This window comes from Pollicipes pollicipes, unplaced genomic scaffold, assembly GCF_011947565.3.
Source record: "Pollicipes pollicipes isolate AB1234 unplaced genomic scaffold, Ppol_2.1 Scaffold_4219;HRSCAF=4965_pilon_pilon_pilon, whole genome shotgun sequence".
NCBI classification, from domain to species: Eukaryota; Metazoa; Arthropoda; class Thecostraca; order Pollicipedomorpha; family Pollicipedidae; genus Pollicipes; species Pollicipes pollicipes.
Window position 1 is genome coordinate 17,661,955 of NW_023596448.1, and position 26,772 is coordinate 17,688,726.

General features: G+C 54.1%; 1 protein-coding gene across 1 annotated transcript; it reads left to right on the forward strand.

Moving 5' to 3' along the window:
* LOC119095319 (MAPK regulated corepressor interacting protein 2) lies at positions 1-26,748 on the forward strand. Its single transcript, XM_037218175.1, has 6 exons — positions 1-132; positions 6,538-6,631; positions 10,937-11,043; positions 18,189-18,242; positions 23,536-23,586; positions 25,877-26,748. Exons 1-6 carry the CDS (start codon positions 81-83, stop codon positions 25,948-25,950), a joined length of 432 nt encoding a protein of 143 aa, XP_037074070.1. The 5' UTR covers positions 1-80; the 3' UTR covers positions 25,951-26,748.
* The last annotated feature ends 24 nt before the right edge of the window (positions 26,749-26,772 follow it).

Genomic DNA, 26,772 nt, shown 5'->3' on the forward strand with positions numbered 1-26,772 from the left:
TCCGCCTCAGACTCGCAGCGGCGGCGCTCGGAGGAGGGGGTCGTGCTGCGGGGCTCGCTCGGTGACGCACACGCCCCACCATGTACACCGTGTCAAAGGGACCGAGCAAGATCGTGGCGCGGACCAGGAGAGGTGAGTGGCGAGAGGTGTGATGGACAAAATATGTTGCACAACAGGTTTCCTCAACCTCACTCCTGTTACACGATTTTTTTTTTACACGATCTACACGATTTAATTTTACACGATTTAATTACACGATCAGTGGTGGTGAGGGTATGCCCCATCATTGAATAAGACTAAATTTGTTTATATAGAGCAAAGTCTGTCACGTGGAGTTAGGCAAGGGCGTTAATTTCTACGAAAAGTGGGCGGACCACTGCGTCCCCGGCCGTCACCTTCACCTGCGCTAATGATGCTCGGGCGGTGAAAGAGTGGCAGGTTCCATATAATGTGTCAGCTGAAAAACTAGTCCGCGTTGTGGCGGACTCGGGATTGATACCCCGGCCCCGCAGACGTCTGCGCTAGATGTGTCAAAGCGGTGTATACGCTGGCCGGCGTATCTGCCCTCGTCATTGGACGAGAGCTTGATTTCTGTTGTCACGCCGAAGCGTTACGACGCTGGTGTTCGCAGAGACGATGACCTCCACCTCCACCTCCACGGTGACGGCTGTGTCCCCGTCTTGCTGCGCAGTTCCGCCACACTGTCAAAACTGAATCTGAAACGGTACCTGGTCTGAAACAGACCAGGCGCAAGGTGGCTGTTGGCGACCTTCGACCCGGTGAATGACATTGAACACGCCCCCCCCCCCGTCCCATTCTCCCCACCCCCCCAAGGGCGCGTTGTCGAACGGTGCCAGGCCGTTTAAATGGCCCGTCTGCCACCACCGACTCCCGCAGCTCCGACACCAGACAGGCAGATGGGTCCCTGCTGATGGAGACTCGCCACGGAGAGGCATAATTTGAATATCCGGAGACGCATCGGTCCGTTTTTGGCTTATCATCACACCTTTGGGTGCGTTTTTGAAAGGATGCTGTTTTTACAATGAACAACATGTCATGCATTTGATCGTGTCTGGATAGGTAACTGCCTCATTCCATCTCGGTCACGAGTACTGACGTCACGGCTGACGTCAGTGAGGTCGAGGGAGCACCGCTCCCGGGCTTGTGTAATGTGTCAGCCAAGTCCTGATGCTTGGGGAACGGATGTGGGTGTTTCAGGCTGGGTTAGATTGAACGTGGCGATAAGAGCGCAATAATGCGGAAAACTAACTGTCGCGGACCTTAAGCACCTTCTGGTTGGCAATGAGGCAGTATGCCATTAAATAAGCCGGGAATACTGAACCACTGAAAACTGAACCAGGACTTCGTCCCTGATCCAATGCACTTACATGCCTAAGCCCAGCTTGGACACAATGCGTTGTTTTTAAATGAACTATCTCGCAGGCCTGCTGTATTACGTGACAGCCCCCGAAATAATTAACGTTGTCGATAATGTCCCCCTGTTTACTTTTTATCGATATCAGAGCGATGTATTTCGCTATCGATTATCCCATCGATTATCCGCCCGCGCTGCCCGTCCAGCAAGGTGACGCAGATACCACCGATCCCGAGCCGACTGCTTATTGACTGTTGATGAATGTTCACTGCCGATCATCCCAAAATACCCGTCCTTTTCACCTCTTCCCAACCGTGACGTCACTTTGGTGGTAGCGCGCGCGCCAGACCGCTGTCTCGCGCTCTCGCCAAAAAATAGTGCTGGTACGCCAGCACTACCATATGATTGCGTAACAGCTGGCTTATATGACATGAGCACGTTCCTCCCACACATCGGACTAATCGCTCAGACGCATGGTCAGACGGAGGCTGTTTCGATTTGACAGACATGCCCAGTGGAGGAGAAAAGCGAAAACAGAGACTGAGACGCTTATGTAACCACCACTTATATAACGGTAACCGTTAAGATATAACGGTGGCCTTTGTATCTGTGTGGCTTACGCAATGAATGTAGTACTAAAAGCCCTTTCAAACGTTCCCTGCCATCACTTTTGCACTTTTCACGCTTGGCGGAGATCATCACAGACATGCACTGTTTTCAAAAGCGAGGCGCTTCTTCCTTGAGATGCCCGGCCTTTGTAACGCCACGCCTGCCACAGGAGTGATGAGACAAGGCTTATAACGCTGGTTGAGAGTAATCAAATATTGCACACAAAAATGTCTCGTTATGCGCGTGAAAAAAGCGTGGCAGGCAGCCCAGCTGTACTCCTCACGCAGCGCACCGTCGCCGGCTGCTTAGGTCGGTTGGCATGGCATTGCACAACTTGAGCTTCAGCTTCTCTATGCGAGGATTCCTCCACCATCGTGAACATAGATGGCGCCTTTCTGGTTAGCATGATACTAAAGGGTTTGATTATACATGCTTCGGTCCTATTGCTTGAAAGATTTTTGAGGTTTGATTTTGAGGTTTGCGAGGTTTGAGCGATTCTTTCTTACACTGCTTTTTTGTGTGCTAATTATGTTTTTGCAACACCGTATTTTCTCTGACGGTAGGCAAGGTGCGGCTTGATGATCTTTGATCATCTTCGCGATCTTCGAATGCCGAATGAACATCTATCGCGGGTCGGTGATAATTCCAATTTCTTGCTGTTTGGACTATGAAGTTATACAACCTTCGAGGAGTCTTTCCTTCTCTTAAAGCTTCCATGCCTTTCATGCTGAAACGGATACCCATGAAGCAGTGTCCTGCAGGAGCTTTGCACGATCGGAAAAAGCCAAACACTTGTACACGACGTGTGTGCATGGGAACGGTTGCGTCACTGTCCACAGGTGTTCGGTGCCACCGGGTCAAAGCGCTGAGCGCCGCCTGCGCTGGCGGCTCTCGGCCTGCTGACTGGCTCGCAGTTATGGAAGAACAGGTGCTCTGTCACTCCGATGGATAGCAGTGTCGCAGATGTCCGGCGTATATTGCAGCTGAGGAGAGCGGGGACACCACCTTGCCAGTGGTCTGGGTCTGGGTCTGGGTCTCTGTCTCTGGTCTTGTGTCGGCTCCACCTGATAACGGCACGCCCTGTCGTTACGCAACGAGGCGCAGCCTACTTCCCGAATACGCGGCTCTGACCGTGAAGCACGGCCTGATCCCTCCGTGACTACGGCAGAGTAGCGGGCTGGGTGGACGAGTGAAGCATCGGAGGGGATGCCTTCGTGACTACGGCAGAGTAGCGGGCTGGGTGGACGAGTGAAGCGTCGGAGGGGATGCCTTCGTGACTACGGCAGAGTAGCGGGCTGGGTGGACGAGTGAAGCATCGGAGGGGATGCCTTCGTGACTACGGCAGAGTAGCGGGCTGGGTGGACGAGTGAAGCGTCGGAGGGGATGCCTTCGTGACTACGGCAGAGTAGCGGGCTGGGTGGACGAGTGAAGCATCGGAGGGGATGCCTTCGTGACTACGGCAGAGCAGCGGGCTGGACGGACGAGTGAAGCGTCGGAGGGGACCCCTCCGTGACTACGGCAGAGCAGCGGGCTGGGTGGACGAGTGAAGCGTCGGAGGGGATGCCTTCGTGACTACGGCAGAGTAGCGGGCTGGGTGGACGAGTGAAGCGTCGGAGGGGATGCCTTCGTGACTACGGCAGAGTAGCGGGTTGGGTGGACGAGTGAAGCGTCGGAGGGGATGCCTTCGTGATTACGGCAGAGTAGCGGGCTGGGTGGACGAGTGAAGCGTCGGAGGCGATTCCCTGTTTCCCTGCTGTAAAATTCCCTGCTTCGAATCTCATTCGATCCCGCATGATATCTTTTGTTGTGAGTGCGCGCCTCTCCGCCGCACAACTACTCCTGATTAGCCTCGTGGCACGTTCCCGTCGTCGCTATGGCCAGTGTGAGACGCGGCGACCCTGTGCCCATAGCAGAGACACAGGTGCAGAGATGACTGTCTGACATCTGTTTGGTACTGATCTGGTGGCAATGTCAAGGCTAACTAGCGCCATTGGACACGGAGTAGGCGACATATGTGTGGACCCAACAACAGATGTGTCGGATTGCGTCCGCACAGTAGCCAAAATGTAATGGTCCATAGCTACAGAGCGGCGCATTATCACCGTTGAAAAACAGTCCGTCAACACAGCGCAGTGCCAATAAGTAAAACATCCCCACTCAGCTTAGCAGTGATGCGCCCCGCTCAGCTTAGCAGTAACACATCCCCACTCAGTCGAGCGGTCACGCATCCCCTCTCGGCCCATCAGTAACGCATCCCCACTCAGTCGAGCGGTCACGCATCCCCTCTCGGCCCATCAGGAACGCATCCCCACTCAGTCGAGCGGTCACGCATCCATACCCGCCCGGCAGTAACGCGTCCCCACTCCGCCTAGCACTAACGCGTCCCCACTCCGCCTAGCAGCAACGCACCCCCTCTCCGCCGCCTCCACACGCGTACGTATCTCAGACAGGCGTGTTCCTCGGGGGGGGGGGGGGCTCTTGCGTCGATGCAGCCACGCGAGATCCAGCCGCGGCGGTGTCACGCTGCAAGTGACGCAGCACCCCCAGCCTCGGGGCTGGGGAGGGAGGGGGGGGGGGGTCATAGGACGCCAGCTGATGGGAACATGGCTCGGCCTGCGCAGTTGGACCGGCACTGACTGTGTTTGTCGTCTGACGGCCGTATTTATATGCGAAGGTCGGTTTTTCGGCTGCCAGGACGCGAGACTCGGCTCCGTGCCACACTGGAACGGCCGGAGCCGACCGCACAGGGTCTGGCGCCGGAGCCGACCGCACAGGGTCTGGCGCCGGAGCCGGCCGCGCAGGGTCTGGCGCCGGAGCCGGCCGCGCAGGGTCTGGCGCCGGAGCCGACCGCACAGGGTCTGGCGCCGGAGCCGGCCGCGCAGGGTCTGGCGCCGGAGCCGGCCGCGCAGGGTCTGACGCCGGGGCCGGCCGCACAGGGTCTGGCGCCGGAGCCGGCCACGCAGGGCCTGGCGCCGGAGCCCACTGCACGGGGTCTGGTGGTGGAGCCGACCGCACAGGGTCTGGCGCCGGAGCCGACCGCGCAGGGTCTGGCGCTGCCCGCCTCGGGCGGTGTATTGCGAAGCAGCGGCTGCACCCGGAAAGCTAAACAACATACGCGGGCCAGCCCTGCACCACATCATCTTGTGGGCCTGAGTAACGGCTTCCTAGTGAGGCGCGTGTGCGTGCATACACGCGTGTTGAACTTGAGGCGAATCGCACAGCGGGCTGCGCAGGCGTCGGGGGACGGTGTGAACTGATGCGCATGCGCAGATATGCATGCAGATGTACAGATCCCCACTGGTTCCGAACACTGGTGCGTACATGATGAGATGGTGCAGGCGAGCTGTCATGATGGCGCAGGACACCAGGAGACAGCTCCGGCCGGTACTGCACGCGTGCTGTGGCTCACACTGACCCCCGATGCTGGTGTTAGTGCGCAGGCGCTGCTCGCAGCCTGCGGCAAGGCCGTGCTGCTTGTACATCGGCGCCTACCAAGTCGATGGACATGCCACTCTTCGCAACTCCTTCAGAATTGTGCTGCGAACACATCGACAAGAACCAAAGTTGAGGAAGCCAGGTGCTTGTTCCAAGTGCCCTGTTGCGTTTCATTGACGTTGATCTGTTTGTTCGGAGTGAAGTGGCTGTTGTTCTTGGAAGAGCCCTATGTCAACAAACAGCACCGCCAGCAGTTGATCGCGGCTCCGTACATGATCATTTGTAAATCATCCTCGAACATGCTGTGTCATACAACGCCCGTGCGATGCGACACTGCATAAAATGACGCGTTGCTGCAGTCATTCCGTTTTCTCTGTGGGTGTGTCTGTGTACTTCGAATTAACTGATGCATTGCCTGTGCGGTGTGTGGTTTGGAATTTATTTTTTCATACGTGGAAATTACTATATTACTGTGACAACATTTTTCTCAATTCATTTTCGTTCGATAAAGTCGTTAAGTATATCATTTCTGTGACCCTAGTTGCGACGGTGCACGGGCTTTCGAAACATTTGGTGAGATGAAATTGTCTTCAGATTCTCCATTTCTTGGCTCAGACTGAAACCACCAGTCCTCCATGCTCTGAGATGACTATCAGGAACCTGAGATAAAATAATGGTTATATAGCTTTTCCACAGGGCTGCTTGCACTGATAACCATCGTTGACGTATTAGCTGATTTTGCTGTTTGCACTGAAATGGCTCCCGGGGCACAGGAGCGTGGTCTGTTTATACAGCACCATAGGGCTCATGGCAACTTCCACGAAACGTGAGTGCGCCGACTGCCTGTCTCCGCCTCCCCGCTTACATACCCTTGAGCCCTCGAGGATGACACGGGCCAGCACATTCCTCCATTAGATGCGCGGACTGATGCCACAATCACGCATGTGACTGCGTCGTCATCATCGACATCCGTATCTTTACGACATCCGCAATGTGAACTTTATCACAACACACATCACGCAACGCACGTGCCAAATAGAGTTTGGTGCTTCCAAGTCAGCGCCATTCCCGCGGTGTATCGTGGAAGACCAAGCAACTGCTACAGCTCTTGTTGTCAGGCCTGACACAGAAGCTGGAGAGCTTGGACGCCATCCGTGACCTGACGAGGAAGTCGTCCTCGGAGCCCTCGCCGCCGTCCTCGCCAGAGATGAGGTCAGTGCTCCCTCGCCCCCTGCTGGGACAAGCTGTGAAGCTGGCGGCTGCTGGATTGCAGTGGTTGGAGCGCAGTTCTTGGCTGAGACGGGATTGCCATTTGTCGTGCTATGAACGATAACAGGAACAGATGTTGTGAATATAATGCTAAATAAGTGATGATAATTGTCACAGTGAGCACCATTGTTTTATCTAGCATCCGTAAAAAACACGGTAGATTGGATATGTCCCGGCTTTAACACGCTATCAAAATAAATGTGAATGCGGTGCCGGTGGTGTAAAATTAAAAACATGTGCTTGGGAAGCCAGAGGTTCCCAAGGCAGCTGTCGTAGGTTCCAATGACAGCAACAATATGCGCGTTTGTTGTTGACAGGCCATGTTATGCCAAAAATGTGCCACATCATGACAATATTACCCACGTCACAAATCGCCTACGGGTTTCCTGGTAATTGATTGCGGCACATGTAAAAAACGAATTGATGCATTAAGCTGGCAGGTGCCGCCAATCTTGCACTGTCTGGCTAAAATGGCCGTCTTATGCCATTTTGGTGGCCGCTTGTGTGCGGGCACCTCCGTCCCGCATGAACTTCGCCGTCTCCCCTCCTCTCCTGCGGTGCTGTGGTATGCAGGGGAGACGAACTTGTCGAATCCCCCGCGCAGATCGGCTGAGGGTGCGACTTGTTTGGCCATGGCGCCCTGCCGAACTGAAATGTATGGCTAGGTGCCAGCGCAAACAAAATGACTGATAGCTTGTGGCGTATTTGGGGCCAAGCATTTTGTGAGGCTCGCAAGGACTGCTGCTTAGAGCAGGGCGTAAAGTTCGAACGCCGTTTGCGTAATTTTAAGTCGCAAGTGAACAGTATAAGACAAGGAATCAATCAGGCAACGCACTCAAATTCATTCGTCCACTACATTCGAGTTGGCATGCATTTACATTTTGCTTTCATTCGAGAAGAGAGATTGAGCCGGTGATAGGTAGGCCTTACGATTTGCATCAGACCGTCTGGAACCATCGTCGCAGGTCACGGGCGCCACAATCAAATCGCTCACAAAACACCACCAAGTACGTGTCCTCCATGCTGCACCGCTCGTTGTTATCGAAAGCAAAGCGGAGCGAGCCGAAGTTAGGCGTGAAGCGCCGCACCTCTGGGTCCTCGCGTCCTCACCACAGGGACACCACATCGACGCATCGGCCGCGATGCCCGCCCCTCGCTGTCAATCGTCAGGTGTCGGTATCGGTAGCTGGGGACGGCGGGTCTCTGGTATCCCGGCGCTGGCTGGCGGCCAGGCCGCACGGGCGGCGGCCGAGCTGTCTCCGGTCCTGCTGTCCGCCGACGGCTCTCGACCCAACACCAGCCCCGGCCGCCGCCAGCTGACCCCCGGCAGCGGCGACTCCAGGCGCGCGGGCAAGGGGGCGGCACCTCACGCCTTTTTAATGACTGACGTGACACTTCCATTGTGCTGATATATGTCTCTCTGTTCGCATCTTTATATGCGTCTAATATTTAGTTTGCGCCTGTCGATGAAATCCACTTCCTTAATCCGGGCCTACTCACGCTAACCAGGGCTTGTCGCGTGAGCCCTGGCCCCATCACCTGACCGTGAAATTACAGGGTCAACAACAACATTTTGCGGCGAATGTTCAACGCACCGGAGTGTTTGGCACGGTTCATTCTGCCCTTTGACGTCACCTGACCTTTAGCGAGGTCACGGTCACCGGTCACAGGCCATTCCAATCAGGGGCAAATAACACGTGCACAAAGCGACTCAAACCCAGCCCCCGCCACGGGTGGACGAATTGGAAGACAGACCTTCTATGAGACTGCGCCACCGTGGCGAGCAATGCATGATCGTTTGCTGTATTTCTCGATGTATCGAGAAATACTCTAATATATAGTAATAAGAAATAATCGGCATATGCCCGGTCCCTTTTATCATACCACATTATCGTTTTCCGATGCCTGCTCACTTTCTTTCCATTCCCCACCCGCAGAATATTTCAAAGGATCTAACAGGCTCGTGTTTTTGCGGTCGACGAAAAATACGCCCTCTCCCTTTTCGCCTGCCTGCGCCCCTGAACCGGGGTCCGGCATTCGGGGCACGGCGTCACTGACTCGGGTCGTCACATCCCTCCGCCCCCAGGAATGGACACCACGGGAAGGGGGTGTCACGCCACCGCGCTGGGGGCGGTCTCCCTTCCCAGAGCAGACGATGGATGGGCTACTTTCCCGGGGTTACAGTCGTCTTCAGCGTTCCGTATGTCGCTTTGAAGTCATCATGAACCTCCCAAGAGGCCTTATGGTCACGGTGATGGCGCTCAATACCGGGGAGTGTCCAAATGCCCGTCATACTCAGGACGTTTGGACTCCTTTGAAAAAACATCCGAGCACCACATCAGTTCTCTTTTTAATTAATCCCGGTTGCTTTATAAGCTACCACTATGAAACTCGGCTATTTCAGATCCATGCTTATTCTTTATGTGGTTACGATTGTCAATTGGAAATGACCAGATATAAAGAATCCAGCATTTCCTTACACTCCATTATGGGCGATGAAGCCCACACTCTAGTACTTGGACTTGCTCGGTACGCAAGCTGTGGTCATCAGGTGACTCTATTCTATTGTTGACCGGTCAGACGGCTTCAGTGACCATTTACTCTCTCGAGTGCCAACAGCACACAGCTGAGTGCTAAGGTATGCACATCTGGGATCTCTGGGACTTGTAGAATGATTTCATGGTTCATCGCTCTGGCAAAGCAAGTGGCTCTCTTCTCAAGTCCTGTACATGCCTTGCTGATGGTTAGAGGTGGGTGGCCATCAACACGGAAGTAATTTCAAACCGGGGGTCTAGCTGTTATGCCCTCACTGTCTTAACTCGCCCAGAATAGTCGTGGAAATGAGGTGAGTGGGTGAGAGGGTGGGTCGACTCTCCTAAAATCGCTGCAATAACCCTATGGTGTTGCAAAAACGTAGACTTAAAAAGAGAGGTTGGTTCCTCCCAGACGTTTATATGCTACTGCTTGCTATCTGCCATTCAATGCTTGCAACTATCCTCGCGTGGCGCCTAGCGGAGGTCCTGTCCTCCTCGCGTGGCGCATTAGTAGAGGTCCTGACCCCCTCGCGTGGCGCACTAGTGAGGGTCCTGACTCCCTCGCTTGTTGTACTAGTGAAGGTCTTGACCCCCTCGCGTGGCGAACTGGTGGAGGTTGTGACCCCCCGGCGAGTCACCGGCATCACTGGGGTCGTCCCGCATTGTTTACCGGCCCGCGCCACTTGGCATGCAGCCGCCCAGCCGCCTGGAGTCGGATGCTGTAACCCATTCGATCCGGTCAGGGTCTCTTTCAACCAGCTGCTTCGTTGTTACGCTGCTGGCAGCTCAGTCGAGCTCCGTATCGGTTGCGGAAGCTGTGCCAGGAAACACGGTGTGGTGTTGCTGCGGCTTCAGACCTGTTGGCGGGGTGCTTGCGCGTTTTTTTTTTTTGGTTGTCGGTTTGTTGGTTTTGCTTTGCTGGTTTACGGGAGGGTTGTGTTGCGGTGTCGAAAAGATGCCGGACTGGATGTCTACGTTTAGCGGCTGAATTGAATGGGGGGACTTTTCTTGTTGCCGAATGTGAGCAGATGCAGGGTGCCAGGTGACGGACATGCCGATGACAATGCCCATGGGTTGCTGGGTCGAACAATAAGCGTAGTTAGTATTGCGTTTGCTGGGGAATCCAGCAAAATTTTGCGACACACGAGACTTTTTTCCAGGAAACAGTCACTCAATAATCCCTATCATTCACCCAAAAGAGTATGACAAGTTATATGACAATGGCATGCATGTATCAGAGGGTAGAGAAATACCCTTGGACACGGACCCTTTCGATCGAGAATGGAGCGAAGCACCACCCGGGCTCCAGCTAACATTGTCCGTGGCAGTGCGTTGGATAATGTGTTCCAACTAACAGTGCTCATGACAGGCATTGAATGATATGCTCCAGCGGACATTGTTTGTGGCAGTGCGGTGAATGATGTGTTCCAGCTAGCATTGCTCGTGACAGTGCATTGGATGACATGCTGCTGCTGACATTGTCCGTGACAGTGCGTTGTATGGCATATCGTAGATAGCATTGTTCATGACAGTGCGTTGGATGACATGTTACAGCTGAATTTGTCCTTGACAATGCGCTGGGTGATGTGTTGCAGCTGACATTGTCAGTGACAGTGCGCTGAGGATGTGTTGCAGCTGACATTGTCCGTGACAGTGCGCTGAGGATGTGTGGCAGCTGGCATTGCCGTTGACAGTGCGCGGTGATGTATTGCAGCTCTCCGCGCCCCGTGTTTTCGGAGAAGCGGAGACAAAACTCACGAAGCAAGCCCACGCCCACCATCTCACCCCAGCACGAGGAGGTGGTGCGCTACCTGGCACACAGTGAGTATGCCGGGCACGCGGCGGCCTCTTCCCTGCACTAGATATTTCTGTCGATGTGCTTCGGTCGCATTCAGTCGAACCGCGCATGTCTTGTAGCTCAGGCATGATAGATCTGAATCTGGTCTCGCCCTCAGCGCAAACCCAGCACGATTCAAAACTCCACCGCTATCGTTTTTGTTGGGCTATGGGGCCATTCGCCCGTGGCAAAACCGGTTTTGAACCTTTGCTGTATCTCATTAGCAGTATGCGCAGCGCTGCAGTCAGGCCAGGCAGGCAGGCGGTTTTGTGAAGCGTTCTGTGGCAAGACCTCAACCCTCCACCGCAGTGGTGCTGGTGGCGCCTGTTTGCGGAAGCGGACGGGTGGGTTTAAAGAGCGTTCATTGATCGCTTTTGGTACATCAGTGAAATATTGTCTTTTGAAGCCCAGAAGGGTAACTTATTTGCTCCAGCTGCTGATTCAATCTCTAACAACGATGAGCTGCTGTGCTGAGGGGCAAAGCCGCTAATCATACGTAAATACACATGCACGGCTGAATGGAACACGCTCAGGTCTCGGCATTTTCACCTTATCAATTTGAACCTTGGTGGTGCGTGCAGTGATCTCGCCAAGACTCGGCCTGCGGGTGGCCCGCCGCTGAGCTGAGAGCGGTGAGCGGCGCGCCCCTGTGTCGTCACCGCGCGCTGATAGCGGCGCACGGAGCCCTGCCGTGGGGCCATGTGTCGGGCCAGATATGACAGCTCGCGCTCGAGTCCAGGGGTCGGCGAAGACGGCGGCTACTTTATGCCGCGTCATGTCGGCGGACCGGTGCTGTGCGGGCGGCGACCGGGGACCGATACAGGGCTGCGGGAACCGGGGGCCAGGGTAAGGGGACCAGGGGAAAGGGCGAGCTCTTCAACTTTCTAAGTAGGTAACATAATTCCTATGCGGACTGACTGCATTGAAATGACTGTAAATAGTTAACAAATTAATAATGAAGATATTAATTACTGTGAAATGAAACAATTTATGTGGATAAAAATGAATAACTAATTAAACGAATAAATAACCGTTGGCTAGAAAGGAAATGGTAACCTGAGAAGGTTCAAGTTACCCCGCATGGCAGTGTTATCACGAGCGTGCAAGCGTCGGGATGGGGATGTCGCTTCGTATACTGCTGGGTTTACAGCTTCCCAAGTTGACTAACTCGCTTTAAGCTTATGTAAGTGCAAGGACATCAGTACCTCAATGCTAAAAACGGTGGTGGCTCCGCCAGTAATTTGGGATTACGGAGCTGGATCGACTGAAATACTCGGGTGTTCCTCGAAATCTGCACTCGCTGACATGCAGACCTGTGTTTTACGTGCAGTACCCTGGTCTCATGAGCCCGCCTAGTGGGAACTCCCTACCCCTCGCGGTTTGTGGCACGTTACCGCGTTATGAGACGGCCTCAGCCCGTCGTCAGAAGCACACGCTGAAGTGGATAGCTCGAGGACCGCTCGGCTGCGCAGCGGGATAGCTCGAGTGTCGCTCGGTTGCAGAAAGGGATGTGGAGTGCGACTCACTGATAGCGGAGGCCGAGAGGTTAATCTATGATGCGCACATCTCGCATGTGGCTCCCTCTCGTCTCATCTGTATGGGATAAAGGTCAGGCTTCTGGCAGCGCCACCTGGTGTTAGTTTGGAAGCTGTCAACGTCAACCGGTACCCAAAGTTAGGTTCCCGCTGCTTAGGCGATGGCCGCGACGGGCCAAGTTTGTCGAAGCTGGCCATGTTTCCACGCTTGCAGGCGGCATGGCAGGCTACGTGAGAGCAGCACGAGACTGAATATCCAGCCGATCTCCGGGCTGGTAGCGACGCGTTACATAAATGGTGCCGGGTCGACCTCCTATGACAGGTTTTTGTGGTCGCATGTCTGGAGACCTGTTACCATGCCGACCGGCCGTGGGGCGTCTGGCATGTCTCTGCGTGGGGGGGGGGGGGGGAAGGGCAGGGTGACCCTCCACTCACAAATTGTGGCGCGTCAAGGTGGCGAAAAAACTTGGAGATCAATCAGTTAATGTGAGCGCCGTGACTAAGCACACTAGCGCCATTAAACGAGCGTTGCTGGGCTGGAAGGACCTGCGGGGCTGGTTCTCATGAAAGCAGCGGCTTCTTTTTATGTTTTATATAACCGCGAATTCAGCATTCAACATCGAATGAGCACATAAACGACGCAAATATTGGTGTCGTTGAAGTATTCCAGGACAGCGTGTATATGATCACAGACTTTCTTCCCTACTGTAACGCCCACCGTTCGTATGCAACCTGAAAGAGATTGACCATTGTCAGCTTCGGACGGTTACAAATGTACGCTGCAGACCAGTGAATGCAGCGCCCGAGACTGCTCTGTGCTGCTCATAAAAACACGGGCCAAACATGACGTGACCCTGACCCTTGATTGAGCCAGGACGCAGCGCGAACCAGGCCCGTAGCCAGGCGGGTGCACTAGGTGTCCGTGCAGCCCCTGGGATCTGGGGTACAACCCGGCCGCTTTCCGTGCATCCCGTATACTTGAGCATGAGCATGACAAGAAGATGAAATGTACTCCTTCTCCATATTGAATTCTGCGGCAAATGGTGAACAAAATTTTAAAATATTATCTCAGTCCGGCAAAATGGATCATGTTTAAGCCAAGCGTCCGCCTATTGTCGGTACCCTGGTGCACTCCCTGAAAGTTGTTATTGTTACGGGCCTGCTGCGAACGCAAACTTTCAGGGTGTGCTCCAGCATCCCAGCAAAAAGGCTGACACTTGAAACATCATTGATTTTTCCGGACTGGGATATTATTTTACAATTTCGTTTGCAACTTGTCGCAGAGCTCAATGGTAATTTCGATTGCATCAATTGCAGAGCAGAACTGCGTTGTATTTCTGTCGGCCGTAAAACTAGTCAGCTACCCACCCAGCTAGGGGTGCTCACATCTGTAGAAAAGGGGGCCTGACCTTGAGGAGCCCCGACAAAAGGGGACCTGACCTTGAGGAGCCCCGACAAAAGTAACCCTCATGGAGCACCAGCAAAGGCTAGATGTCCTGGCCCGAGGGACGCTCTCGTGGTAACCCCCCTAGAACACAGCAGCCGTAGCGCACAGCAGATGTGGGCCTCTTATTTTCTTTTATCTTTTCTCGGCCAGCCTTAGTGTTTTGGGGGCCCCGAAGCTCTGAACTGACCGCATCTGTAAAGCGGATGTCTTGTGTTCACGTTAATCCTGCACCAGACTGGCGACTGTATTTCTGGCCAAAAAACGCTATTTCGCTCCTGATAGTTGAGGTGCACGGTCCTCTCATTATAACGTTTGTCTTTTGTTACACAAGGTCTTCCCCTTTCCCTCACACCTGCGGTGCCCCATACGGCCTTGGCATTTACAATCGGCTTTAGCATCTCAATCTCCGCATCGTTTTCTCCCGGCCCGGTCCGAATTAGAGGCGGACTGATTACTTAAGACTGGTTACACTGGGTCGGCGAATGACAGTCGCCTGCTCTTTAGCATGAAAAACGCAGCGGCTGCATCTGCAGCCGTCGCGAGTCGTATAAGCACGGTGCTTGGCGCGGCCCCCGGGGGCCTAGGCCTGGAGACTGTTACCCTACCCCGCGCGCGCCACATCCTGCCAGTGCCGGGCCCCAGTGCGGCCGCGTCGCCATTGGCTGGCGCGGTGGGCCGGCGTCTGACGTCACGCGCGCTGTTGCTAGGCGCCAGGCGAGGTCGTGCATCCGGCGCCGCTCCGTTAGCTGGCTGCGGGAGACGGGAGGCTGGCGTCGAGCAGCGGCCGGTTGGAGAGTGGGAATGTGAACGGAGCCTGAAGTGATGCCGATGAAAAATTGGGGTCGCCGCACCAAGCGAATCGCTGAACTTGCATAGCTGAAGCGAGGCGAGAACTGAACCTGCACGGCTGGGGCTAGGCGAGAACTAAACCCGTGCGGCTGGGGCGAGGCGAGAACTGCACCTGCACGGCTGGGGCGAGGCGAGAACTGAACCTGCACGGCTGGGGCGAGGCGAGAACTGAGCCTGCACGGCTGGGGCGAGGCGAGAACTGAATATGCGCAGTTGGGGCGAGGCGAGAGCTGAACCTGCACGGCTGGGGCGAGGCGAGAACTGATCCGCTGAACCAGGAATGGCTCAATCGCTAGCTCTAAGTGTATGCATAAACATCTTCGGTGTCGCGTTTTAGGGGCATTGGGTGTACCCAAAATCAGCTCGGAGCTCTGTTGTATGACCATCAACCTAGGGTACTGAAAATACTGTTGCTGATCACGTTTGGGCAGCTCTGTATTGCTGTTTGGGAACGGTCAAAATATCAGCAGTTTTCACGAAAGGTGACGGGACGGTACTTTTAAAAACTCAGAAAATATGTCAGCGTTTGTTTTTTAACGGCACAACTTTGTCGGCGGTTTTCGCGTGAATAGGCCAGCAGTGTTTCGGAGAGATGTAAAATAATTTCTAAAAAATGCATATTTTGATGAAATGCCGGTTGGCTGACCGTAAACGAGATCATGATTTTGATACCGGCGTGATGCTGTCTCTTCCTGCCAAAACTTTTCGAAACGTTTTAAACACATTCAGTGGCATGTCTGACGCAGATGCGACAAAATTAACTTGTTTACGCCTGCTGCGTCCCTGGGGATCCGCTACGCAACAGTTACAAAGTTTGTATACCTAAAAGTGATCCACAGTGAATGAGCCCTAATCAAATAATCCCCGAGGTATTATCCTAGAATTTTGGCGAACTGAAGAGATGAACTGAAGACGAATGTCGAAAGAGTCGTTCACATCATAAACTTATTCTTGGTTTGTTTTGAGTGGCTGAGACACTGAATGCCGATCACTAAAACAATCATTTCCTTGACAGAATGTTACGTGTATGCTTAAAGTGCGTAGAAATATTCTGGCAACCTTTTCAAAACCTTTCAGCACGTTTATCTGTCGTGAAGACCTTCGTGGTGTCCTGATATGCTTTATTTTGTTGGTATTGCTTGATTTTTTCGTGACGGCGGTATCCTGAGTCGAGTGGACTCTGTCAGGATGAGATGGCTGTCCTGCAAGACAGCGAGGAAAGAGGGGGAGGGGTAAGTTATTGTACCCTTAACTTAATGTGGTCCCACCCTCCCGCAGGGACAAAGCTGTAGTGTGGCGTCAGTTTTTGGTAGAGAGTGGTCTAGAGCAAGTTGGGTACGGTTGTTGCCTTTTCATCTGCAACGGCCTGCCACCTTCACGAGATATTTTTTCTGGGCTATTCATGGGTTACTTTCGTTATTCGTCGTGGCTCTGGAACCGTTCAGCAGATGGCTCGCTGACGGTGGCACGGATGGGTGTCATGGCTTAATTGGATATAGCTCCAAGAGCTACGCCGAATCAGCGTCGGCTGGCTTCGCTCTATGGAGACGGGTCCAAGGCCCCACACTGCTTGTTCAGCAGATATGAGACGGTTACAGTTGTGAATGCTTCACCATGAACGATTAAATCGGTCATAAGGAAGGCGTCGACGAATATACATATGTGTGTGGTATCCCAATAAAATGTAGTATCTTAGCAGTAGGTAGGTGTCACGGAAGAACGGTTCATGCGGCATGGACTCCACTATCCAACATCTGTCTGCGTTGATGTTAAGATATAGCGATCAATGCGATCAGTGCTTACCAATGGGAGCTACAAAAATGAACTGCTTAACGTAAAGGTCCCTTGACGTTTGCGTCAACAATAGGTCGTAACAGACCTATTGTTTCAACAATAAGCCTTGACAGGCTTATTGCGTCAACAATAGGGCTTGACAGGCCTTTTATTTCACAGAAATGATAGACTTGGCGTGGCTCCTACTTCACCTACCTTTTTTGCGACCTGACCTAACCGATCTTGCAAGGATGTAGGCTTAGTTAACGCATAATTGTTTTTGATCCACACACGCACGCACGCACGCTCACACGAGGAAGTCATTTGGAGAGATATGTAACATTTGACGCTTTGACTGATTTAGGTCAGCTGGTCAGGGGATATCAGTACAATTGGTATGAAACAAAGGCTGAATAACTCGTCTACAGAATAGTGTCATCTACTCCTATGGCGATGTATTCAAGTATTTAGAAGCAAAGCTGTCCGATTTAGCCAGTTTCGAAGCTTTTTTACCAAGGCTTTTTGACAACGGTTTGGTTTTGGTGCCAAGGGCGCCAGAAGGAATGAGATAATGAGAGGTCGCCCACGCCTAACAATTTTCACACTTTTTGTCAAGGGGGTGCATCCGTGTTGTTCATGAATCAGCGGGACGCCAACACGCATTCCAACATAAAATGCTAGGCGTACAAAATGGTTCAAAAAATACTTTTACGGCTTGTTGTCATGCCATCATTAGGCCTGTTTGCCTGTGTCGAGCTGTCGTTTCCATGCTATGTTCACATATAATATGCATCATGCGGTATTCTTATGACAATGCATTTAAATGTTTTTCCTGTGTCTTTTTATCCTGGCTTCGTATCACCTCCCATGCCCTCCCAGGCATCCCAGCTGGCTTGAGTTGCGAAGAATGTATTCAAAGCAGCGTTGTTAAGCTGGAAATAGTTGTGTACCAGTCCGAAAAAATCATGCTTACGCATTGTCCACTTTTTGTTGAATCACCGGTGCACCCCCTGGGAGTTTGGCCTGGCTACGGCCACCGGTACGATCACAAAAATGCTTCCATGTTGTTGTGGGCCCGGACCCTTCACTTTCTGCTCCAATTTCGTCAAAAAGTTGTCAGCCTATCACGAATACAGTTCTTAAGTCCGCTCAGTAGGATCTTGAGAACATTCACGTAGTTTATTTGATACATTTGTTCTGTGCCACGAGTTTTATCTTTACGCTGTACTAGCTGTGCCAATAGCTTGCAGCGTCATGGTTCCGATGAGATGCACTTAACATTTTTTTGAAACATTTATTTTCTGCTAGTTCGAGAACAAAAAGTAAAATAAGGTTCCTTGGCAGACCCAGCCAAGGCCATGTTATTACCATAGCGCTCAGCAACTAATGTATTCAAGTTATGAAAACTTAGGATCTTTTAGCATACATGCGATTGTAAGTGCAGGTTTGAAAGTGTTGGGCTAACCTTGTTGGGCGGCCGTCATAAATAAGGAGTGCAACCTAATCGGACCTCCTTTGTTCGCAGCATGGCGGCGAGTAAAAGAAGAGTATGCGAATGCAGACGACTCGGGTGGCGGAGGTATGTGCTCCTGTTGGTGCTGCGACAGGTCTCTGGCGCATCAAACCGTTCACATGTGTGACAATATGGCCGGAACCCGTGTTTCGGGCCCTGTGTCTTCCGTCAGTTTTGCTAGATGTTCCACTCCTTTGTCGCCACGTCCAGGGACAGGGACACGGACGCGAACACGGACGCGGACACGGACACGACGGACGCGGACACAGACACGGACACGGACGCGGACACGGACGCGGACACGGACACGGACTCGGACACGTACACGAACACGAACACGAACACGAACACGAACACGAACACGAACACGAACACAGATACAGACACGGACACGGACACGGGCACGGGCACGGCACGGGCACGGGCACGGGCACGGGCACGGGCACGGGCACGGGCACGGACACGGACACGGATGCCAGCCATCAAACAAATCTGGAAGCGAGAGGAGGATGCGCACTCCAGGGCCTCATCGATGGCAAACTGTAGCTATATATATATATTGCAATAAAGATGCCTTTTTAAGCCGCTTAACCGGTCATGCTCTACCCAAACCGGTTGAACAGCCTTGTCCAGCCTGACGTCAGACATGCTGCCGTGTCCTAGCCGAGCAGGTAACGCTGCAGCGCAGGCGGCAATGGTAGAGGTCTGTAGGCGCATTACGAGCTCTGGCTCATGGGCGTCAAAATTTAGCTATTCAACCAAAACAGGACTCTCGACGGCACAGGGCTCAGGGCTGCATTGCCTTCCCGACGACTTCTGTTGCAAACACGCAGCCAGGCACACAGCATGACGCTTGTGACAAACGACCATAGTCGATTCCGTAGGGAATTGATATATGGCGGAGGATTTGTCGGATATATTTGGTCTGGGAAAGAACGCACTGGACGGATGATCTGTGAGAGCTCGGTGAGCTCGGTGAGATCCTTAGGCTAGAGTGATCCAACCAAACCCGAACCCTGCCCGGCAGAAACTCCGACGCACGGCGTGCGGGCATCTCAAATTTTGAACAGATACGCGGGCGTTACCAGTGCAGAATACGCGAGCACTTTGTTGAAGCAGGACTTGAGCCCACTTGATCCGCAGCCAAGTCCGTGAACCACAATTTTGGCGCTTCCAGTAACGCTTGGCGCTTTTGGCGCTTCTCGGCCTGTTTGTCACGCTCCGTAATGCCATTACGTTTGCGATCCAGCCAATCTCCCAGCTATTAATCACGGCTATCGGTACAGGATCGTCCTATCCGCTGGATCACCTGTGTTGTGTCGGGCAGCAGGCAGCAGCAACCATGCGGACAGGGTAAGGTTATTTGGGGGGTCCAGGATGCTGGAAGCCAGACACACAGGAAATGTAGTTGGGTGCGCTAAAAGTTGCGATGGACACGCTTGCCAGAAGTGTGATAATACCAGATCGTGCCAGAAGTGGCGATGGAAACGACGGGAGACTTGTCCGAGATTAGACCTCGAGCCACCCCCCCCCCGCGATTTGGGGCCTGGATGCGCCTCTGTAAACCAGCCTCTCTAAGCTCCATCCGCGCGTCCATCCTCCCCGCATTCGTTCGCTCCGCCAGTGACAGCCATGGGGCGAGCGATTTGAGTGTGTATTTTTGGCTCCGCCCAGCCGATGGAGGGCCGAGCGGTCACGTGACCGCGCGGAGGGACGTGGGAGGCGGGGGGGGGGGGGGGGGCGACGGGCTGCTAAATGCGTCCAACCGTTGCACATGTGATGCCGACATCCGCACACGTGTGTGGCAGAGGCGAGGGCAGGCATGAGTTTGAAATGCTGGGTTGATCAAGAAGAGGAGGCATTCTCGCTTACAGTACGTCACACAACGCTTCAGATTCGATTTTATGTCGCCCGATCTCGTGATTACACATGATTAAACTATGCAACTTTTCTATTCTTCGCCATAGGCACTGAAAACCTATCATTGTTTATCTTTGTGCCGTGCTAAGCTCACTTATTTGAATATACCGTAGAAGATTTGCTGAATTAATGGCTCATGTAAAGGTGAAAATCGACGCGAATGACTGGACATGGGTGATGCAGTTAACTGCTGTCAGAAACCTTCTGCGCTAACTCTAATCTTCAGACTCATTTATGACGTCCCACCTGTCGCTCGCGCCTGCTGACGTTACGTCATTTCTCGATGAAATTAATGCTCGGGGTGTCGTCGGCGCCTGGTGTCCTGTTATGTTCACCACGCTTCAGCCTCAGTTGAGCCTCCGACCGTCGGCAGGTGTTATTGAATTCTACGCCCGGGAAAGATTGAAAGGTGTTTGACATTCCGCCGTACGTGGATCACAACCCGCATCCTGTTCCTCGAATTGCTGACATTCGAATTGCTGGTTATCTCAGTTGGTAGAATGGTGGGCTATTAGCCAGGAGGCCCTGGTTCGATGTCCAGTCATGCTGAGGATAGCATTCGGGCTCCGACGCGTATGTGATGCTCGGAAAGCCTAACACCATCCAGTCTTTCTGGGGACTCACTAACGCCTGACAACGGCCGGAGCATTAACACGTGTGCGGGTGTTAGATCATGGGTGGGGGCGGGTGGGATGGGGGCTCAAATCAATCCCCCTCCTGAGTGCATGCTTTTTGGCAAAGCCGTGGACATTCGAACGCACCAAACGAGGACGATTTATCGATGCAGACCTTCTCTGAGTGTGCGCGTCTGTGTTGTCGGTGGCTTACCGTACACTCGATGCAGACCCTCTCTGAGTGTGTGCGTCTGTGTTGTCGGTGGCTTACCGTACGCTCGATGCAGACCCTCTCTGAGTGTGTGCGTCTGTGTTGTCGGTGGCTTACCGTACGCTCGATGCAGACCCTCTCTGAGTGTGTGCGTCTGTGTTGTCGGTGGCTTACCGTACGCTCGATGCAGACCCTCTCTGAGTGTGTGCGTCTGTGTTGTCGGTGCCTTACCGTACACTCGATGCAGACCCTCTCTGAGTGTGCGCGTCTGTGTTGTCGGTGGCTTACCGTACGCTCGATGCAGACCCTCTCTGAGTGTGTGCGTCTGTGTTGTCGGTGCCTTACCGTACACTCGATGCAGACCCTCTCTGAGTGTGTGCGTCTGTGTTGTCGGTGCCTTACCGTACACTCGATGCAGACCCTCTCTGAGTGTGTGCGTCTGTGTTGTCGGTGGCTTACCGTACGCTCGATGCAGACCCTCTCTGAGTGTGTGCGTCTGTGTTGTCGGTGGCTTACCGTACACTCGATGCAGACCCTCTCTGAGTGTGTGCGCCTGTGTTGTCGGTGCCTTACCGTACACTCGATGCAGACCCTCTCTGAGTGTGTGCGTCTGTGTTGTCGGTGCCTTACCGTACACTCGATGCAGACCCTCTCTGAGTGTGTGCGTCTGTGTTGTCGGTGGCTTACCGTACGCTCGATGCAGACCCTCTCTGAGTGTGTGCGTCTGTGTTGTCGGTGGCTTACCGTACGCCCGATGCAGACCCTCTCTGAGTGTGTGCGTCTGTGTTGTCGGTGGCTTACCGTACACTCGATGCAGACCCTCTCTGAGTGTGTGCGTCTGTGTTGTCGGTGGCTTACCGTACGCTCGATGCAGACCCTCTCTGAGTGTGTGCGTCTGTGTTGTCGGTGGCTTACCGTACACTCGATGCAGACCCTCTCTGAGTGTGTGCGTCTGTGTTGTCGGTGGCTTACCGTACACCCTGAGTGTGTGCGTCTGTGTTGTCGGTGGCTTGCCGTACACTCGATGCAGACCCTCTCTGAGTGTGTGCGTCTGTGTTGTCGGTGGCTTACCGTACACTCGATGCAGACCCTCTCTGAGTGTGTGCGTCTGTGTTGTCGGTGGCTTACCGTACACTCGATGCAGACCCTCTCTGAGTGTGTGCGTCTGTGTTGTCGGTGGCTTACCGTACACTCGATGCAGACCCTCTCTGAGTGTGTGCGTCTGTGTTGTCGGTGGCTTACCGTACACTCGATGCAGACCCTCTCTGAGTGTGTGCGTCTGTGTTATCGGTGCCTTACCGTACACTCGATGCAGACCCTCTCTGAGTGTGTGCGTCTGTGTTGTCGGCGGCTTACCGTACACTCGATGCAGACCCTCTCTGAGTGTGTGCGTCTGTGTTGTCGGTGGCTTACCGTACACTCGATGCAGACCCTCTCTGAGTGTGTGCGTCTGTGTTGTCAGTGGCTTACCGTACACTCGATGCAGACCCTCTCTGAGTGTGTGCGTCTGTGTTGTCGGTGGCTTACCGTACTCTCTGAGTGTGTGCGTCTGTGTTGTCGGTGGCTTACCGTACACTCGATGCAGACCCTCTCTGAGTGTGTGCGTCTGTGTTGTCGGTGGCTTACCGTACACTCTGAGTGTGTGCGTCTGTGTTGTCGGTGGCTTACCGTACTCTCTGAGTGTGTGCGTCTGTGTTGTCGGTGGCTTACCGTACACTCGTGACCTTAGCCCTATACTTGAATGAAGTGCGATACATGAGCCGCAAAGTTCACAAGTTCTATTTTTAATGTTGCGATATTTTTAGTTTCGCGGCGTATTTCTCGAATTTCATTCGAGTTTGAGACTGCAGTCAGGAGTGGATGGTATGATGTTAAATGAGGACGATAGCCGGAAAAAACTATGTCATCCATACTAATGCCTCGTCTCACTCTGAATCTTTCCACAAAAGTAAGGAATCATTTCGCCCATGATGGCGCGCTGCTCCCTTGGAAGTGCGCCAGTGGCAGTATTCACCTAAAATGTAGGCTTAGAATAGGCCGGAGATGGGTCAAAATGACCGGGCTGACATTTGAAAACTGAACTGATTACAGGGTGCCTTGAGCTCATGTTGACTGTTTGCATAGTTTACTTTTTGCTGAGCTTACTATCCGGCCTAAAACGGCACATTTCAGAAGTTGTCGTGGCTTTACCCTAACCTATCTGACCAGGCATGGATTTGAGTAATGTGGGCTTTCCTATGAGTCTGTAATGCTCATGGAGGGAACACTGCGTTTGCCGGAGCGCATATCGGCATCCACAGTGGGCTTTCGCCGGCTGACATGCGCTCGCAGCCCACTGGCCTCGGTCTTGTGCATTCGCAATGAGCGCTGAACATGACCGGCATCCGGCACACTCAGCTAAGCTGCGTAACTGGTAGGGTGCCATTGGGCGTTCGTGTGACGGTGAAGCCCGCTGAGGCCGTGTTAATGGCCATTGGCGTGTGATAGGGAAACCGACGCTCCCGTTCGTCCCCCGTCACTGGTTGGCGGGCGGGCCGACGCGCTGTGTCCTTGCGTGCCGTGGAACGAAAGCGGTAACTGCTGACATGTAATCACGTCCTTGTTTCTCTTCCAGACATCGAATCGTTGTACTACGACCAGGTGGAGGTTCATCCAGCGCTACAAGGTAGTAAATCCCCTGAATATCTGCTCGGTTTGCCTCGATGGCGTTGTCCAACGGTCTTGTGCACTTCCCCTAAGGTCGGTTACTCCCTCATCTACTGAAGTACCATCTGCCGGACTGTGCTGCGGATATGGTGTTCAGACTTCAGAGTCAGCCCGACAACCAAACCTATCTGAACTTCAGCAGCGAAGCCCATCGCGGGTCCCGAACTCATCGAGTAATTCTGCTTCGTCATTCCGATGATAAGCAGAACCTCGTCTCCAAACATCCGAACATCAGTCAATACGAACCGCGTACCACTTCGCTAAAAGCCTTTTCATACCCGAGCGGTGCTGCTCCCCTCGCTTCCTGTTGTGATGCCCTTCGAGCGTCGGCTCGCTGCTGCTGAATTACACTCGGCCGGCCGCGATGACGCTGGCCGCTCGCAACGGGGTGTGCGCAGTCCACGGTCGCAGAGCCGGGGTTTCGCCAGGGGAGGGGGCAAGGGTTTGTCAGAGCGGCCCCCGTGACCTGTGGAGATGGAGGGGGTCGCCTCAGAGGCTCCAAATTTGTTTTTTGGCATCGGGCGTGGCTCACTGTCTTTTTTATACGGGTCCCTCTTCAGACCAGCGAGGGACCTTAGCACACCCAAATGTTCCAAACACTTCTGCAAACGTCATAAAGACTCATCCACGGTGTTTGCATTTACGTTTATCAATATAATTATCATAAAATGCAACTATAGGAGCCGCGTGAGCGCCGGAGGAGGGGCCTGCTCCGTCCTTTTAGCGGCCCAGCTCGTTAGGGGACCCCTTCCGATGTCTGCCCCGTTCCTATGCGTCCTTGGACGCTCGCCATGCTCCTGCGACGGCCACGCTAGGCGATGGAACGGCCATGGATGGGACGACTGCCCCTTTCCCTCCCCTTGGATTCGCCCTGAGTCGTTCGCCATTAGCACCTGCTGCAGCGAATCCAGGACGTCCTGCCGTCCGCCACCGTCCTGCCATGCCACTGTTCAGGACGTCCTGCCATGCTACCGTCCAGGACGTCCTGCCATGCCACCGTCCAGGACGTCCTGCCATGCCACCGTCCAGGACGTCCTGCCATGCCACCGTCCAGGACGTCCTGCCATGCCACCGTCCAGGACGTCCTGCCATGCCACCGTCCAGGACGTCTACCATGCCACCGTCCTGGACGTCCTGCCATGCTACCGTCCAGGACGTCCTGCCATGCCACCGTCCAGGACGTCCTGCCATGCCACCGTCCAGGACGTCTGCCATGCCACCGTCCAGGACGTCCTTCCATGCCACCGTCCAGGACGTCCTGCCATGCTACCGTCCAGGACGTCCTGCCATGCCACCGTCCAGGACGTCCTTCCATGCCACCGTCCTTGACGTCCAATCAATGTATGCCTTGATAATAAGCGAATCAGGTGGTAAACATCTGTCAGTGACTATGCTGATCAGCCTGTGTCCTCACTTCCTGAGCGCTGTCTCGCCGGCTGCTGAACCTTCGGCTGCTGAACCTTCCTAACCAATCAGCTGCCTGGTGCGAGCGCTATTCTCAGCGGCATGTGACAGTCGGCGCGCGGGTTATTCTCGTGCGCGCCCCGTACCCTCAACGCGTACCATGCCCGCTCTGGCGCCCGCTCAAGTCGAGGTTCCTCGGTTCACGGGATGTGCCTCGGGATGTGCGAAACGTCGCCGGCTATCAAATTATGTTTGTTCTCTGTTCTGACACCCCTGGTGTAAGATGTTTTGTTGTTGGTGAGTGCGTTTATCTCCAAAACACGATTGGTTGTTTGCGGAAGGAAGCGTAAGCACTTTGCTGATTAAACTCTGTTTGAATCGTTTGCGTTATTGGCGACAAAGCTGCATGGCTCAAGAAGCTAGCAAGCTAGCTAGCTGGCTCTAGCTAGCTAGCTAAGAGCAAGCTAGCTCTAGCTAGCTAGCTCTTACGATGACCTGTAGGAGGGCACGAAAAGGCATGCGCAGGTGCAGGAAGACCCAGCAACATATTTTGCCTTACAGACGGGCGTATATTCCGTTGGAGCCATCCATAAATTACGCAACGCATCCATCACGCCTAACCTTGACAGACCTTGACAATGATATCGTTGAGCTGGTTTTAATTTCTCAGCTAATGGTGTAAGGCCAGTCACCTGCGTGATCTGTTCAGTTTGTTACGTGGTTAGCTACGTGCTTCTTCGTTTCGTGATTTGTGGATCGCCTCTGACCTTCCGTGTTGAGGCTGGATTTGTGCGGCTTTTTTTTGTCTAGAAACGAGCTTCTAACGACCTGTCTCTTCGCCGCAGACTTCCAGCCATTCGACCTGGAGGCGTGGTGGGGCCAACGCCTCTACCAGCAGCTGACAGGCAGCATGTCCTAGTCACGTGGTTTGCGCCGAACTGTGCCCTCTCCGGGCCACGCAGCCACGTGACCTCCCATAGACTCGGCCACCCACAGGCCCCGCATTGCCACGTGATCTGTGCCTGACGCGTACATATCCTGTATTCGGTCACGTGACCCGCGTCGGACGGCCCGGCTACGTCACGCACCCGCAGCAGGCTCGCCTGGCGATGTCACGTGACCGCTGCACGCGGGCGTGACCCCGCCACGTGATCGGCGCCGTTGGGCCGTGCCGACGTCGTAGTGATAGCGGCATTGCCCCCGGCGCTCAGTCTGCCGCCTGCGCCGGCTGTGTCGGTGGTGTACAGTTGTAGTGTACATGGTGGCCGCCAGGGCGCCAAGAGGCGGCCTCGCGCGCGGCGCACGTAGCATTCCAGTAGCGAAAGAAGGCGATGGCGATCCGCCGCGGCCGCTGACCTGACCTGACCTGACTCCAGGTCACCGGCACGCCAGCCGGGGTCGCGTCCCAAAGCCGGGACGGCTACCGCGTGGTGCGGGGGGCAGTGTCTGACCGGAGATGAACCAACCCGCCGCGGCCGCAAGCGTATATTTTCCTAGTGCTTAGGTGTGCGTGTGCGCGTGTGTCCGTGCGCGTATGCGTGAGTCGCGCAGGCGGCCGTGCGTCGGGTGCAGAGGGGATCGGGACGGCGTGCAATGGCGCTCTTCCGTCCCATGGGTCCACGTGACGTGACTGTCACGTGACCCGGCGTGGAGACGCCCGCAGTGCGAGTGTGTGCATGCGTGTTGACGTGTGGAGTCATTACACAGAGAGATGTAATCCGCGTGGTCACGGAGATCCTGT